Source organism: Chrysemys picta, chromosome 18 (genome assembly GCF_011386835.1).
Source record: "Chrysemys picta bellii isolate R12L10 chromosome 18, ASM1138683v2, whole genome shotgun sequence".
NCBI classification, from domain to species: Eukaryota; Metazoa; Chordata; order Testudines; family Emydidae; genus Chrysemys; species Chrysemys picta.
In genome coordinates, this window is record NC_088808.1 from 20,154,443 (window position 1) to 20,166,867 (window position 12,425).

Genomic DNA, 12,425 nt, shown 5'->3' on the forward strand with positions numbered 1-12,425 from the left:
GTTGGGCTGTCAACTAAGCTCAAGCTGTGACGCGTTGATCAGGTGGGATGGGAGACCGCTAAGGCAAGTGGTGTGGGTGATTATGGCCCCTTTTTCCTCTCTGAATCATTACTGGGCCACTGCCCCTGTGTGTCATAGGGGACACTGTTGTGGGAAAGACCATCTTCTGGATGAAATGTAAAATCCAAGGCCTTGCCCTTTATGGTATCTTCAAGGCCTCTGTAGCACTTCCTGTAAGAATAAGGTGTTAACCTCAAGGTCCTAGCCAAGTGCCAGTGTCCTCAATTGCATTCTGCTTGTCAATTCGCTCTGCCATGACACTCTTCCTGCCCAAACTGTGGCTTCGTGTGGCTGTCAAACAGCTGCCACCCTCCACCCCAGAGATGATGGTATTGCTGGGGTCAAGGAAGAGCCCTCAGTGCACAGAGGTGTGTTAGTATAAATTGTAGAGCATTTCAAGTTAAAAGGTAACAAACAAAAGTGTATATTGGCCGTGGGAGCCTCTATTAATCTCAATGCAGATGAGGTATTTGCATAACTCAGGGGAAAAATGTAATGGTACTGTCTGGGTCACTCTCTTCGAGGTTGTTCTGGAAAATCAAATTGTCAGGTGTAGCATTGGCTTGATAATCAATTATACTGCTTTATTTTCCTGAACAACTTCACCACACCCCAACGGGATGAGGTGCCCTTGGAAAATTTTATGCAGCGTGTCTTGTGGAGACTTTGATTACCCAGTCCCTGGGAAAAGTTTCAGGTTTATTTCCCCCCTCCCATCTCTCCCTCCCCCGTGAAGCCAGAAAAGCAGAACAGGTGGGTCAAAATGGTCCTAAATTTGGGTTTCGTAATGTTTTTTTTTTTTTGTTACTTCAGAGGAAAGTTTATATGCAAACCGAACATTGCAGCACTGGGCTAGTGTGTGTGAGACAAAGTTAAACTGACCACAAATGAAAGTTGAGCTGGTTACTTTGAGAAAGTGCAGCTATCCATCTGGCAGTACAGATTAGTTCTTCACAAAACTCTTAATCCTGTAAACTTTTGTTTTGGCTCCTGGCTTAGATAAATTTATGGAGGATAGGTCCACCGATGTCTATTAGCCAAGATGGTTAGGGATGCAACCCCATGCTCTGGGTGTCCCTAAACCTCTGACTGCCAGAAATTGGGACTGGATGACAGGGGCTGGATCACTTGATAAATTGCCCTGTTCTGTTTGCTCCCTCTGAAGCACCTGGCACTGGCCACTGTCAGAAGAAAGGACACTGGGCTAGATGGACCATTGGTCTGACCAGTATGGTCATTCTTATGGCTTTTGTATACTTTCCTCTAGGCTTCCATAAGAGGAAAGCAAGTGTTAAAGGTTACCCTGGAAGATGTGAGGAGAGTGCTAAGAAATAATACCTGTTCTCAGAGGAAATGCGTAAGTGCCTTTTGTTTGGTTGTTCTGACTTCCCCCGCTAATAGCACAGACAATCTGTTTGGAATTCCAGATGTTCTTCATGACACCCATGTGATGGACTGAAGGGAGTAAAATTCCCAAAGCAACTTTAACCCCCACGCTCCTATTTCCTGTCTGAGCTCTTGTTAAAGGGCCAATGATGCGTGTAGCTCTGAGACTGCCTCTAAACATATACCTAACCAGGCTATGCACTTAAACAATGCTAGGGCTTTAGGGACTGAGAGTTCCACGTGCTCTCCACTAAACTTAGTGCCTTGCACTTCTCATTATATGCCCCAATGGAAGGCTTTGCTTTAGCGCGCATGTGATCAACTGAGTTTGTTTTTTAATCCTCCGTGAAGGACCAAACCCACAAGTGTTTCAACTGGTGGTTTATCCAGTGTAATCCTGCCATAGGGAGCAACATTTGAGCCTGAGTTCTGTGTAGATAAAAAGATAAGTAGCTAATGTGCAATTAACAAGGGAGGCAAAACAAACAGTCTAATTGGTCAGCTGCTTACAAACTATGCCCTGTCCCCATCTACACTGAAATAGTAGAATGCCCTGTAACTAATAATTTTGGGATCCCTAAAGACGTGGTTAGGAACTCACGTTGATGCACTTTGTGAAGGGGAAATGGAAGGATAACAGTACTCTCAATTCCTAACCTAAGCAACCTTACGGCTCTGCTATAATCATTTAATGTTGGTTGTCTGACCTATAACCTCTGCCCCGGTAAGAAATCCAGGGTGTATAGGCTTTCTTCTAACCTGCAGCCTTTATTTTAACACACAGTAAGTGTTTGACCCCAGTGTCCTGGTAAAATGGAATAAAAACCCACTGGAGCAGCTCCTCCACTGGCATACGTCTGCATCATTCCATAGAATTCCATGGAGCTCTGCTAATTTACAGCTGCTGGTTTCAATTTTTATGATCTTATATCTTTGTTCCGCCACATACAGCAAGACGGGCTACGGAAGCCTTATGTCTCCTCTTCAGCAGTGGTTTCTGGAGTGACGCCAGGCACGTCAGTTGGCCAGGTGCTGCAGGGATTACAGAACACTAAGGAGAAACAGTACCGTCGCCAGAGAGAGCAATTCCATAGAAAGAACCTGGAGAGGAGGCTCCTGATGGCAGTGACTCCGTGGGTGGGCAATGTCCTACTGCCTTGTGCCTTTAGAGCCGAGAGGGTGGCGTCCCGTCAGACAAAAGGTACCACTGACCCCATCAGGTTTCTAACTGTTTTTCCCCCTTCCCCCCCCACCTTGCACAAGCATGGCACCAGACTCTTAAACAGGGCTCCAGGATTGTGCCTTAGGACACAGCACCTTTCATCTCGGTATCTCAAAGCACCTTTGACCACCTGAGGTGTAAGGTAAGTGGCATTACCTCTTACCATTTACGGTACAGATACCAGAGACCCAGACAGGGGAAGTGGGTAGCCCCATGTCACACAGCAAGGTGGCAGCAGAATTGGCAATAGAACCCAGGAGTTGTATTTCTAGTCTCCTGCCCTAACCACTAGACCACACTCCTCCTGTGTAGGTTAGATTTTATTGAGGCAGTACTTTTTCCTATCCACCAGTCACTGTTAATCAAGAGGCAGGGAATTATGCTCATTTATTTACTCAAAATATATGGTCATTCTGACATCTTAACAGGGGATTCTCTTTTGCCAGAGTCTTTTATAAGAGCAGGGTGAGTTGCAAGTGTCGTTATTCAGCTCCTCAAATGTTGACTATTGGAGGGGTGCTGCTCATAACCCTCCGCACACCTATGTGAATGTCCACTTACGTTTTTTTTTTACATTGGATTCTTTTTTCCAGCTCTTGTTATTCAAGAACAGCTTCAGACAGTCACACTGGCCAGCACTCCAGTGTTCACGCTCTTCATTCAGGTGGGCACCGCTGCATTAACTGGACTCCAGAGTTTTAACACCGTTATTTTTATACTTGTATTTGATAGATATTTAACATCCATCAGTGACACCTCATTTTGCTCTCGAATCATTACGTCTCGCTTTATTTATATGGCCCACGTAGAGAAGCCATGATTGTAAATTCAGCTTTAAAAAAATAAATCTTGCAATACAAAAAACCAAATACTACTTAGCTTCTTTCCAGTGGCAACAAAAGGGCCGAGCTTCTTCAAATGAAATGTTTCCTGTTTGCAGGGTGCCGTCCCCTTCACCCCCAGAATGCCTCTCTTCCGAGCTGAGCTTTAACATAAGATTTTCATCTCCTTGCAGCTCTTCCAGATTGACACTAGTGGCTGCATGAAGGTTATTCGTGAGAGGAAGATGAGGCAGTCAGACCTCATCAAGGCCATGGCTGGGAATACAAGGAGACTTCAGCAGGTACTGTGCGCGTTGTTTCAAACCCTGTCCCATCGTGCGAGCCGCGAGGGGGCGCCTGGGTGGAAATCACCAACTGCTTTTGTTAAGGGAAGCCGTACGTATCCTGTTTGTCAGCTCCTGCTTTGTACCTCTCACAGAGGAGACTAAACCCAATGTTAATGTGGCTGAGTGGATAGGGCACCGAATTGGGCAGTGGGAGACCTGGGTTGAGTTTCCAGTTCCGCCACTAACTCTTGGTGACCAGAGTCTAGTCACTTAACCCCTGTTTCCCTCAGCTATAAAATGAGGTTAATAAAAGTCACTTACCTATGTAAAGCTCTGTGAGATGTACTAGTGAAATGCTGTATTAGAAGAGGAAGTGGCTGTTGTGAATTTGTAATTACAACTGGCTAAATGGCTTGTCTAGACAGTCCAAGCTTTGGATACCTTATGCTCGCTGGGTCTGCTGCTGATTCTCTTTTCAAAAGCTGGTACTAGGCTCTCCCACGCATCCCTGTCATACCGTATGTGCAGGCAATAAAACAATTCTTTATCTGTATTGCAGTAGTGCCTGGGAGCTAATGGGGAAAATAGTAAAGATGTCTTTTGCTGTTGGTGTTCACAGTAATGAAAGGATCAGCTGGGCCCTTGCCTTCACGAGCTGATGCTCTGTGGCTGAATAATTAAAGTGGTGCCAACTGGCTCCAAGAACAGCAACATCTACCCAGGAGGATTGTTTGTGTATGTCTCTTACCAGAAGTTCTGACTCCCGTTCTAGGCCAAGTCTTGTGAACCTGCTGCTCAAACTCTCTAAAAGAGGCATGTGGCGTCAGTAGAAGGGAAGATAAGAGAAATCAGACCTGCACTGACATCAGTAGTTTTATTGGGGTCCACTTCTGACATATGTTTTCAGTGTCCTGAGGATATTTTCCTGCTAATGCGCCAATGTATAGCTGCCAGAATCCTGTTTTCCTGCTGGAGTACAAAGCGCTCCCAGAAACATCTGGAGAAATGATATACCCACAATATGAGTGCCCTCTACTTCAGTGCCATGTATCTGATCTCTAGATATCCCAAGAACATAATTCATAATCTGTTTCCTTTTTTGCAGCCCTCCGGCCGTTCCAAGAACTCTTCAGGTACCTACCCTAACACTTCCATTTATTTTCACAATATACAGGGACTTGTGCTTAGTTAATCATTGGTTAATACGACTCTCAATCTAATCTGATAAAAGCCTCAAGAACAAAATCGCTTTTCATTTTCCTCTCTGGGGGCTTTTAAGCTGGTGGTATTTGATCATTCCATTACTGGCTATAGAAAGTTGCCACTTAATAAAGAAGGGCAAAGATTCTGGAGGGACAGGGTGACCAACAATGCTGTGACATCCTCTCTGGACATTAGCACTGTAGTGCTGTTGAAGGCTAGGTGTTCTGGCAGAGCACCCTGGCACGGTCTAATACCGGTGCTGAATGCTGGTGTTGTGTTGACCTGATTGAGCGGGTGTTCCCTTCCATGGTATATAGTTCTGCCAGTAAGTTCTGCACACGACTCCTGGGACGATAGTTACAGTCACTCCTCATTACTGGGATTCAAGTGTCACTCCTTTTTTAGAGGCCCTCAGAACAGGGCGGATTAGATCCATTTTCTGTTGTAGAGTCCCCTGGAGCTCCCCTTTAGCATGAATGGCAGTCGTGTGTTACTTACCATGTTAAGTTACCCTCTGGTTTAATAGCTAGAGCGCGACTTTTAAAGCCTCATTTGGCTTTGCAAGCATTGATAAAATCTTTCTTTCTGCAGGCTCGCCAGCACAGCCCCGCTCCCAGAGGGTCCCAGCAAAGGGAAGAGCCAAGAGACCCATCGCCTTAAAAGCAAAGGAAAACCCTGCAGCTGTGTCAGCGGGTGTCCCTACTCTTCCCACTCCCAGGCAAAAGCCTAAAACTGTCTCCGAATTACTGAGGGAGAAGAGGCTGCGGGAGTCCCGGGCTAAGAAAGCTTTGCAGAGAACAGTGATTCTTGCCCCCCAGGTGTTGGTTTCGCCCTCTGTGATAATCCAGCACCCTGTGCAGCAGGTAATTCCTGCCCCACCAGTAGGAAGTGAGCCTCAGCCAGCTAGATTGGCAGGTAGCAGGAATGCTCCAGCAGCGTGTGTACCAGTGTCATTATCTCCATTTACTCCTGTCATGGCTTCTGTCTCCTCTCCCAAACCTGTCGGAAGCCATTCATCTCCAGCCCCAGAATCTGCAGAGAGCGCTTGCTCCTCCGAGAGGAGAGCAAAATCCGAGAGAGAGCTCAGTGAGGCAGCTTTGGGAGATGTGTCCAAAGGTGAGGCTTCTCAGGCGAGACCCATGGGTGCAGGGGAGAATGGCCTGTCCCAGCGGTGCAAGACAGCTCAACCATTCAGTGGCAGCTCAGCACCTGCAGTCTTGCAAAACCATGCCTTTGTGCCCCATCAGATTGCACTGATGCCGTCGTCAGCCATTTCTCTGAACCCTGCCGCCATGAAGTCAGGCCCCAAGGAAACCTCTCCCTCCACATCCACGACTTGTGCCCCAGCACTGGTCACATCACAGCAGAATCCAATCAATCTGTTGCCTGCTATCCTAGCTCCCCAGAGAGGGTCTCCCGTGGTTCCCAAGAACATTATGCCCATCACCTGGGTGGTAACGCCACAGGGTTTGATCCCCACCTCGGTACAAGCATTGGTGAGTGTTCATAGCCAAGGGAAGCAGCCTGCAGCTGGGATCGTAGGCAGTGCTGGCAAAAATCAGAGTCGGACTGGAGAGACCTCTGCCCCAAGAGTGCCGCAGATGCCACCCGAAGCAAGTCACCCTCCCATCGGGTGCACAGGTATGCAAGTGCTGAGCCCACAGTTAGCGGAAGGGGCACCCTCAGGGAAGACTGTTTGCTTAAACCCTTCCACTCATTCCTCATCTGTAACCTGCTCGGATCCTGGGCACAACTCACCCAGCATGACTCCTCTAGCTCCTGCATCTTTAAACAGCCTCTCGAGGATGTCCGACTCCTCTGGAGAGAGGAGTGCAACTCCAACGAGCCTTCCAGATGAAGGAGCAGCTCTGCACCCCAGCCCTGTGGTGTTGCCCCAAGCGAAGCCTCCTGCAAGCACTCCGTGGGCTGACCCGCTCTGTTCACCAAGTCTCCCTGGCCCGGGCGAGAGCAATAACTGCAATACACTCACTGGGGCTGCCTCCAATCCAAACGTCCTGCTGGAAGGGAGCCAGGTGCAAAGGCCGGATCGGCTTCTGGCATGTAACAACATAGTAGAGAACTCAGATGCTCCTGGTGCACAGGTAACCAGGAACAGGCCGATCTTCCCAAAGCCACAGAGCACCCCAAAAGTGGACAGCGCTTCAAAAGTGGACAACCCCCCTGGACTGCCCACGCCCAGTGCCGAAAAGAATCTCCTGGACGTCAGCCTTCTCTCCCTTGAGGACGAGGCTTCGGTGAAGGAGTGGCTGAGAGGGAAGCGGGGCATCCCGGTGCCCCCATTGGAAACCAGCTTGGCTTACTTGCCACCTTTCTTGTGCAACTTGAAAACGCTCTCCAGGCTGCTTCTGCAGAAGAAGACGCTGGAGCAGTGTGTGTCGTGCCTCGGGGCCTCTGAAGAGCGCAAGGATGGGGGCGCTGGGGCTGATCTGCCTTCTGTCCGAGAGCTGGTGTGGCAGAAACTCAGCGATAACCCTGCCTATCTCCTGCTGAAAGCCAGATTTTTAGCAGCATTTACTCTCCCAGCCGTCCTAGCAACTCTGTCTCCTCCCACTGTGACTACGACTCTCTCCAGCCGCTGGCAGTGGTCAGAGAGTGAGGAAGAGGAGTCCCCTGCTGATAAGGAACTGATGGAGGCAGAAAGCTGTGGGAAAGAACCAGCGGAAGTACCCTTGGATAGCACAGCTGGCATTGTCCCTGGGAGTGAGGATGCTGACATCACTAATCAGGTAAAGTCAAAGCAGTGAATTGCTCCTATTGGAGGTAATGGCAAAACTTCCATTGGCTTTGGTGGGGCCAGATTTGGCTCGTGACTTTTTTTTTTCCTTTTTGAATAAGTATGGGTTTACGTGTTGAGAACGAGGGAAAAGTTTCCCTGCTTCACACGCAATACCCTGCATCCACGGAACTCGGATTGGACCCCCCCTCGCCACCCCAAAAGGATCAAGCTCCCATGCAACATGTTAGACCCGGATTATGCACCACTCCTTCCCACCCATGCCAAAGCCCTCTTCCCCGGAGCACCCAGTCAGTAGGTACAGCATAGTCAGTGCAGCGTCTCTGGTTCTGTTAAATATGAAGCTCAGGTTAGTTTACAGCACCCCCAGATTTTCACTGGGCTGCAGATGTAAACCCAGAGCTGCTTTGTAGAAGGTTGTCAGAGGGAATCTGGAGAATTTGGATAGGGCTTTTGGTAGCCATGACGGCACAGAAGTCGGTTTTGGTTTCACAATCGTGCATTTCTTGGTTGCGATTTTCAGTAACTTAAATTCTCTTTATAGTGTTAAAACACAAATGATCCTTCACTTCTAACCCTGTTTCTAGACCTATTCTCAAAGCTCCTGTTTACAGAATTGGTGGTGGTTCCCATAAAACTCCTCCTTTTAGGCTTGTGCTGGTGGATACTACAGTAGAGCAAAGCAGAAAGGATGCTTGGGGAAGACCTGCAGCTGTTTACCTCTTCCAGGAAAGCTTGGGTTAGCAGGATTGGATGTGTCTGAGAATTCCTTACATTGTGGATAGGGAACATGGTGGTCTTTGCATCTCCAGGATGTAAGGGGAAGAGCACCTATGTCCCTATGTAGAATGTGAGCTTCCTACTCCACAGCGTCACGTGTGACTAGACTAGGGTTTTCCAAGTGCTTGTATGCCTGTCCGATGGAAGGGGTTTTGGGGGCGAGACGTTCCTGCTGAAGCTCCGTAACACCGAAGGGGTGGACGGTGATTATGCCTCATTCTCTGGCTCTCCTGATCCTTATTCATTTGTTCCTATGTTGCTACCGGCAGTCCCTTCCTAGAAGAGCTGATCAAAGAAGGGTATTAAAATAGTGCTGGCTTCACCCCTTCTCCTCAGGGAAGAACCTGCAGCAATGTTTGCCCCCTGCGTCAGCCCCACAAGCTCAGATACTGGGGTGCTAAGCACAGTGGGTCGTACCCAGGAGGGGCTCCCAAATTGCTCTGGGGTGGGCGAAGACTTACGGGTCCTGCCGCCCGCCTTCATTCAGTCAGAGCGGCTTCATTTCAGCAGCGGGGGGCTGATGGGGAGAAGTCAGACTGGATTCCCTTTACCTACTAGAATGTGCACACGGTCCAGGTGGCTGCATCGGGGCAGGGAAGAGTCTTTCACTTTGAGAGACTCTGGAGCCCCTTGTTCAGCAGGGCCCCGGCCTGATCCCCAGCTGCAGTGGCAAAAACATCGTGTGGGAGGAGGAATCATTCCCACGCAGCCAGGCAGAGGCTGTGAGCTAGGGAGCTGCTGTAAAAGCAAGGCTCCAGCTTGAATCCTTGCAGTATCACTGTCCCCAGGAGGAAACACCCGAGCATTGGCTAGATGAATTTTTACTACACTCTATATGTAATATTCCTCACTATTGGGAGAACACATGCTGTCTGGCACGGCTGTGTGATCGAGGGGAACAGGCATCACGTTGTGCTTTTAATGATCTGGGAATAAAGAGAGGGCTATTTTCGTTCCATTCTTTCCCAGCCTTGCCAGAATCCCTGAATGATTTGTGGGGAGGGTGTTCCGGTCCTTCCTGCGGTCCCAAGTATCTTCAGCCTGTCGTAATGCCCTGTCACTGGTTATGTTTCAGGGTGCTGGAGCTGAAGCTCTTACTGTCCAATCGGTCTCAGGCTCCTGCGCTGACGTGGGTGAGGCCAGAGTTCTGCGAACCAGGAGAAGTGCTCGCTTCAGGAAGAGGAGGCGGCGGACGTGAGAGAAGCATAGGGAGAAATGTGTTAGTAACTCCACTCTGAAGCCGTTATTTCTCACTCGAGGAAAGAGACCTGGAGAGGCACTTGTGTGAGGCACAGCTTAGAAATAGCTGGGGAATCGTGACTCCAGGCCTATAGCAATGGTTTGAAACAGGCCTCTCTCACCTTCACTGTGGGCATGCAGGTCTGAAGTCACTTCTTTAGCCATGAGCAGTAAAGACCATAATTACAAGGCATGCTACATTTATACAATGCTTTTGTCAGGGTTCCCTCCCCACTCTGAACTCTGGGGTACAGATGTGGAGACCTGCATGAAAGACCCACTAAACTTGTGTTCCACTAGCTTAGGTTAAAAACTTCCCCAAGGCTCAAATTCCTTTCCTTGTCCTTGGATGGTATTACTGCCGCCACTAAGTGATTTAACAAACATTCAGGGAGGGGCCACTTGGAGTCCTATCTCTCTCCCCTTCCCCCCCCCCCCCCCCCAAAAAATCCCCCAAGCCCCTTCATACCCTTGGGTTTTTAGGACACTAAAAACCCATCAGGTTCTTAAAAGAAGAACTTTATTATAAAGAAAAAAGTAAAAGAAGCACCTCTGTAAAATCAGGATGGAAGGTAATTTTACAGGGTAATAAAAAGATTTAAAACCCACAGGATTGTCCCCTAGGCTCAACTTCAAAGTTACAAAACAGGAATAGTATCAGAGGGGTAGCCGTGTTAGTCTGGATCTGTAAAAGCAACAAGAGTCCTGTGGCACCTTATAGACTTAACAGACTTATTGGAGCATGAGCTTTCGTGGGTGAATACATGCATCCGACAAGGTGGGTATTCACCCATGAAAGCTCATGCTCCAATACGTCTGTTAGTCTTGCCACAGGACTCTTTGCTGCTAAAACAGGAATAAACCTCCCTCTTAGCATAGGGAAAATTCACAAGCTAAAACAAAAGATAATCTAATGCATTTCCTTGCTGTTACTTACAATTTCTGTAATTTTAGATGTATCATTTCGGTAGGAGCTGGGTTACCTGCTTGGTCTCTCTTTGTTCCAAGAGGGAACAAAAACAAAGAGCACAAACAAAACCTCTTCTCCTCCCCTCCCGCCCCCCTCCCAAGATTTGAAAGTATCTTCTTTCCCCCATTGAACCTTCTGGTCAGGTGCCAACTAGTTTAATTGAACTGATTAACCTCTTACAGGTAAGTGATTCTGTACCTCTGGCCAGGAGGGATTTGGTTATTACCCTTCCCTTTATATTTATGACAGCTTTAGAGACAAAGGCCCACTGTCATATGGACTCAACAGCCCAGAGTCCTTGCAGTCAGTGGTGAGAATTGGTCGTAAGGCATTGCAATTGATAGTGAGAGTTTTGCGCGATTGGTTGCTAAGATAAGACAAGTTTAAACAAAAACAAAACAGCGGATGACAGTTTAGGTAAAGAGGAGTGAGCTCTTGGGGAGAGGAATGTTTGAAGGATGTATTTAAAGCCATTGGCTCCTGCTGCAGAGCCTAAACATTGTCCCAGTGTCTTCTCTACACCTTGGCTGCCATGTGCCCCTTGCTGATGGCCTTAGCAGAGTTCTGGTGATGGGGGTTCACTTGGGCTGCTTTGTCTGCAACAGTGGAGCAAAGATACTGAAGGTCCTACACTAGCAATGGCAGCTGTTGTCGATTTCTAAATTATCAGTGGCCAGAGTGGTGGACTTTTAAATAGAATGCAAAAGATGGTCTCTATCAGGCAGTGCTTTTAACGTGAGTAAGATCACCCACAAGCCACTGCTGGGCAAAAGGAGTGTTTAATTCTTAGAGGGCCTGGGGAGTTGGATGCTTTTCGTGTCTCTCCCATAGACTCTCTGCAGGGCAAGCGGTTTCCTTGCCTGTATTCACAGGGCTAACACCATACTGCACAGGTGTGCTGTGGTCTGATCAACATAAAAAGCATCAACAGCTTTTGGTTGACAGGTACCAAATAAGTGCAAAGATTTTTTTTTTTTTGCCTTGATATCCCTCTTCAGTTCATGGAGTTGTTCTCATTTCTTTTTGATTCTTTTCTTAAATGGCTTTAGAAACTCTGTCCCATGACTAATGAGAGGTGAATGTGTCCTTATTACAGGAGTCTCTGAATGAAGCTTGCTTTCAGACGTGGCAGTACCAGCTGTTCCTTGCACTACCGACCAGTGACGCGTCAAATAAACTGACTCCGCAGTTCTGGGGAAGAGAGGAAAATGGTTGCACTGTTTTTCCCAACACTTAGCCAAGTCTGTATATTACTGCAGTTCTCGTTTAAAACCACTAATTGGGAAAGTTAGAGACGGAAGTCTTTCTTTTTTTCTTCTTCTTCTTCTTGACACAGACTGATTCTGTTCTAACACACTTAGTCTGGCAGCAGCATGGACAAAGGTGGGAGAAGACTATTGGAGACAGGCGTTAAAAATGAATGCTTGTTTGTTTTTTGTGTTGGAGCCTATTTATATAAATGTCTGTCCCCAGTTCAGAACATGCGTCTCAGTTTGTGTTTTTTAATGCTGTGGCAATGCTTGTGGTTGACAATTAACTGGTTCTGAGGTGACAACACTGTTGAATGATCAGTGGATTTATTTTGTACCTGAATGATTCTGACTGTTTGATTAAATATAAATGTTGTATTTTTCTCATTTAAAAAGATTTAGGCATGTTCTTTCTGGCCCCACAAATAGGAGAGGTTTCATTTGAATAAGCT

The 12,425-nt window shown here is 47.6% G+C and overlaps 1 protein-coding gene across 5 annotated transcripts in view; it reads left to right on the plus strand.

The window, feature by feature from the left end:
• SNAPC4 (small nuclear RNA activating complex polypeptide 4) overlaps positions 1–12,368 on the plus strand; it is a 31,224-nt gene extending 18,856 nt beyond the window's left edge. For 3 of the 5 annotated variants that reach the window (XM_065572052.1, XM_042854368.2, XM_042854369.2), the window contains exons 17-23: positions 1,328–1,417; positions 2,398–2,647; positions 3,262–3,332; positions 3,684–3,791; positions 4,882–4,909; positions 5,571–7,726; positions 11,820–12,368. In XM_065572052.1, coding sequence (XP_065428124.1) covers positions 1,328–1,417; positions 2,398–2,647; positions 3,262–3,332; positions 3,684–3,791; positions 4,882–4,909; positions 5,571–7,726; positions 11,820–11,960 — 2,844 coding nt within the window. In that variant the 3' untranslated portion in view covers positions 11,961–12,368. Of the gene's footprint in view, positions 1–1,327; positions 1,418–2,397; positions 2,648–3,261; positions 3,333–3,683; positions 3,792–4,881; positions 4,910–5,570; positions 7,727–9,589; positions 9,734–11,819 lie in introns of all 5 variants that reach the window. The other 2 variants (XM_005299488.5, XM_065572053.1) reach the window with 1 other exon arrangement.
• Positions 12,369–12,425: the final 57 nt, after the last annotated feature.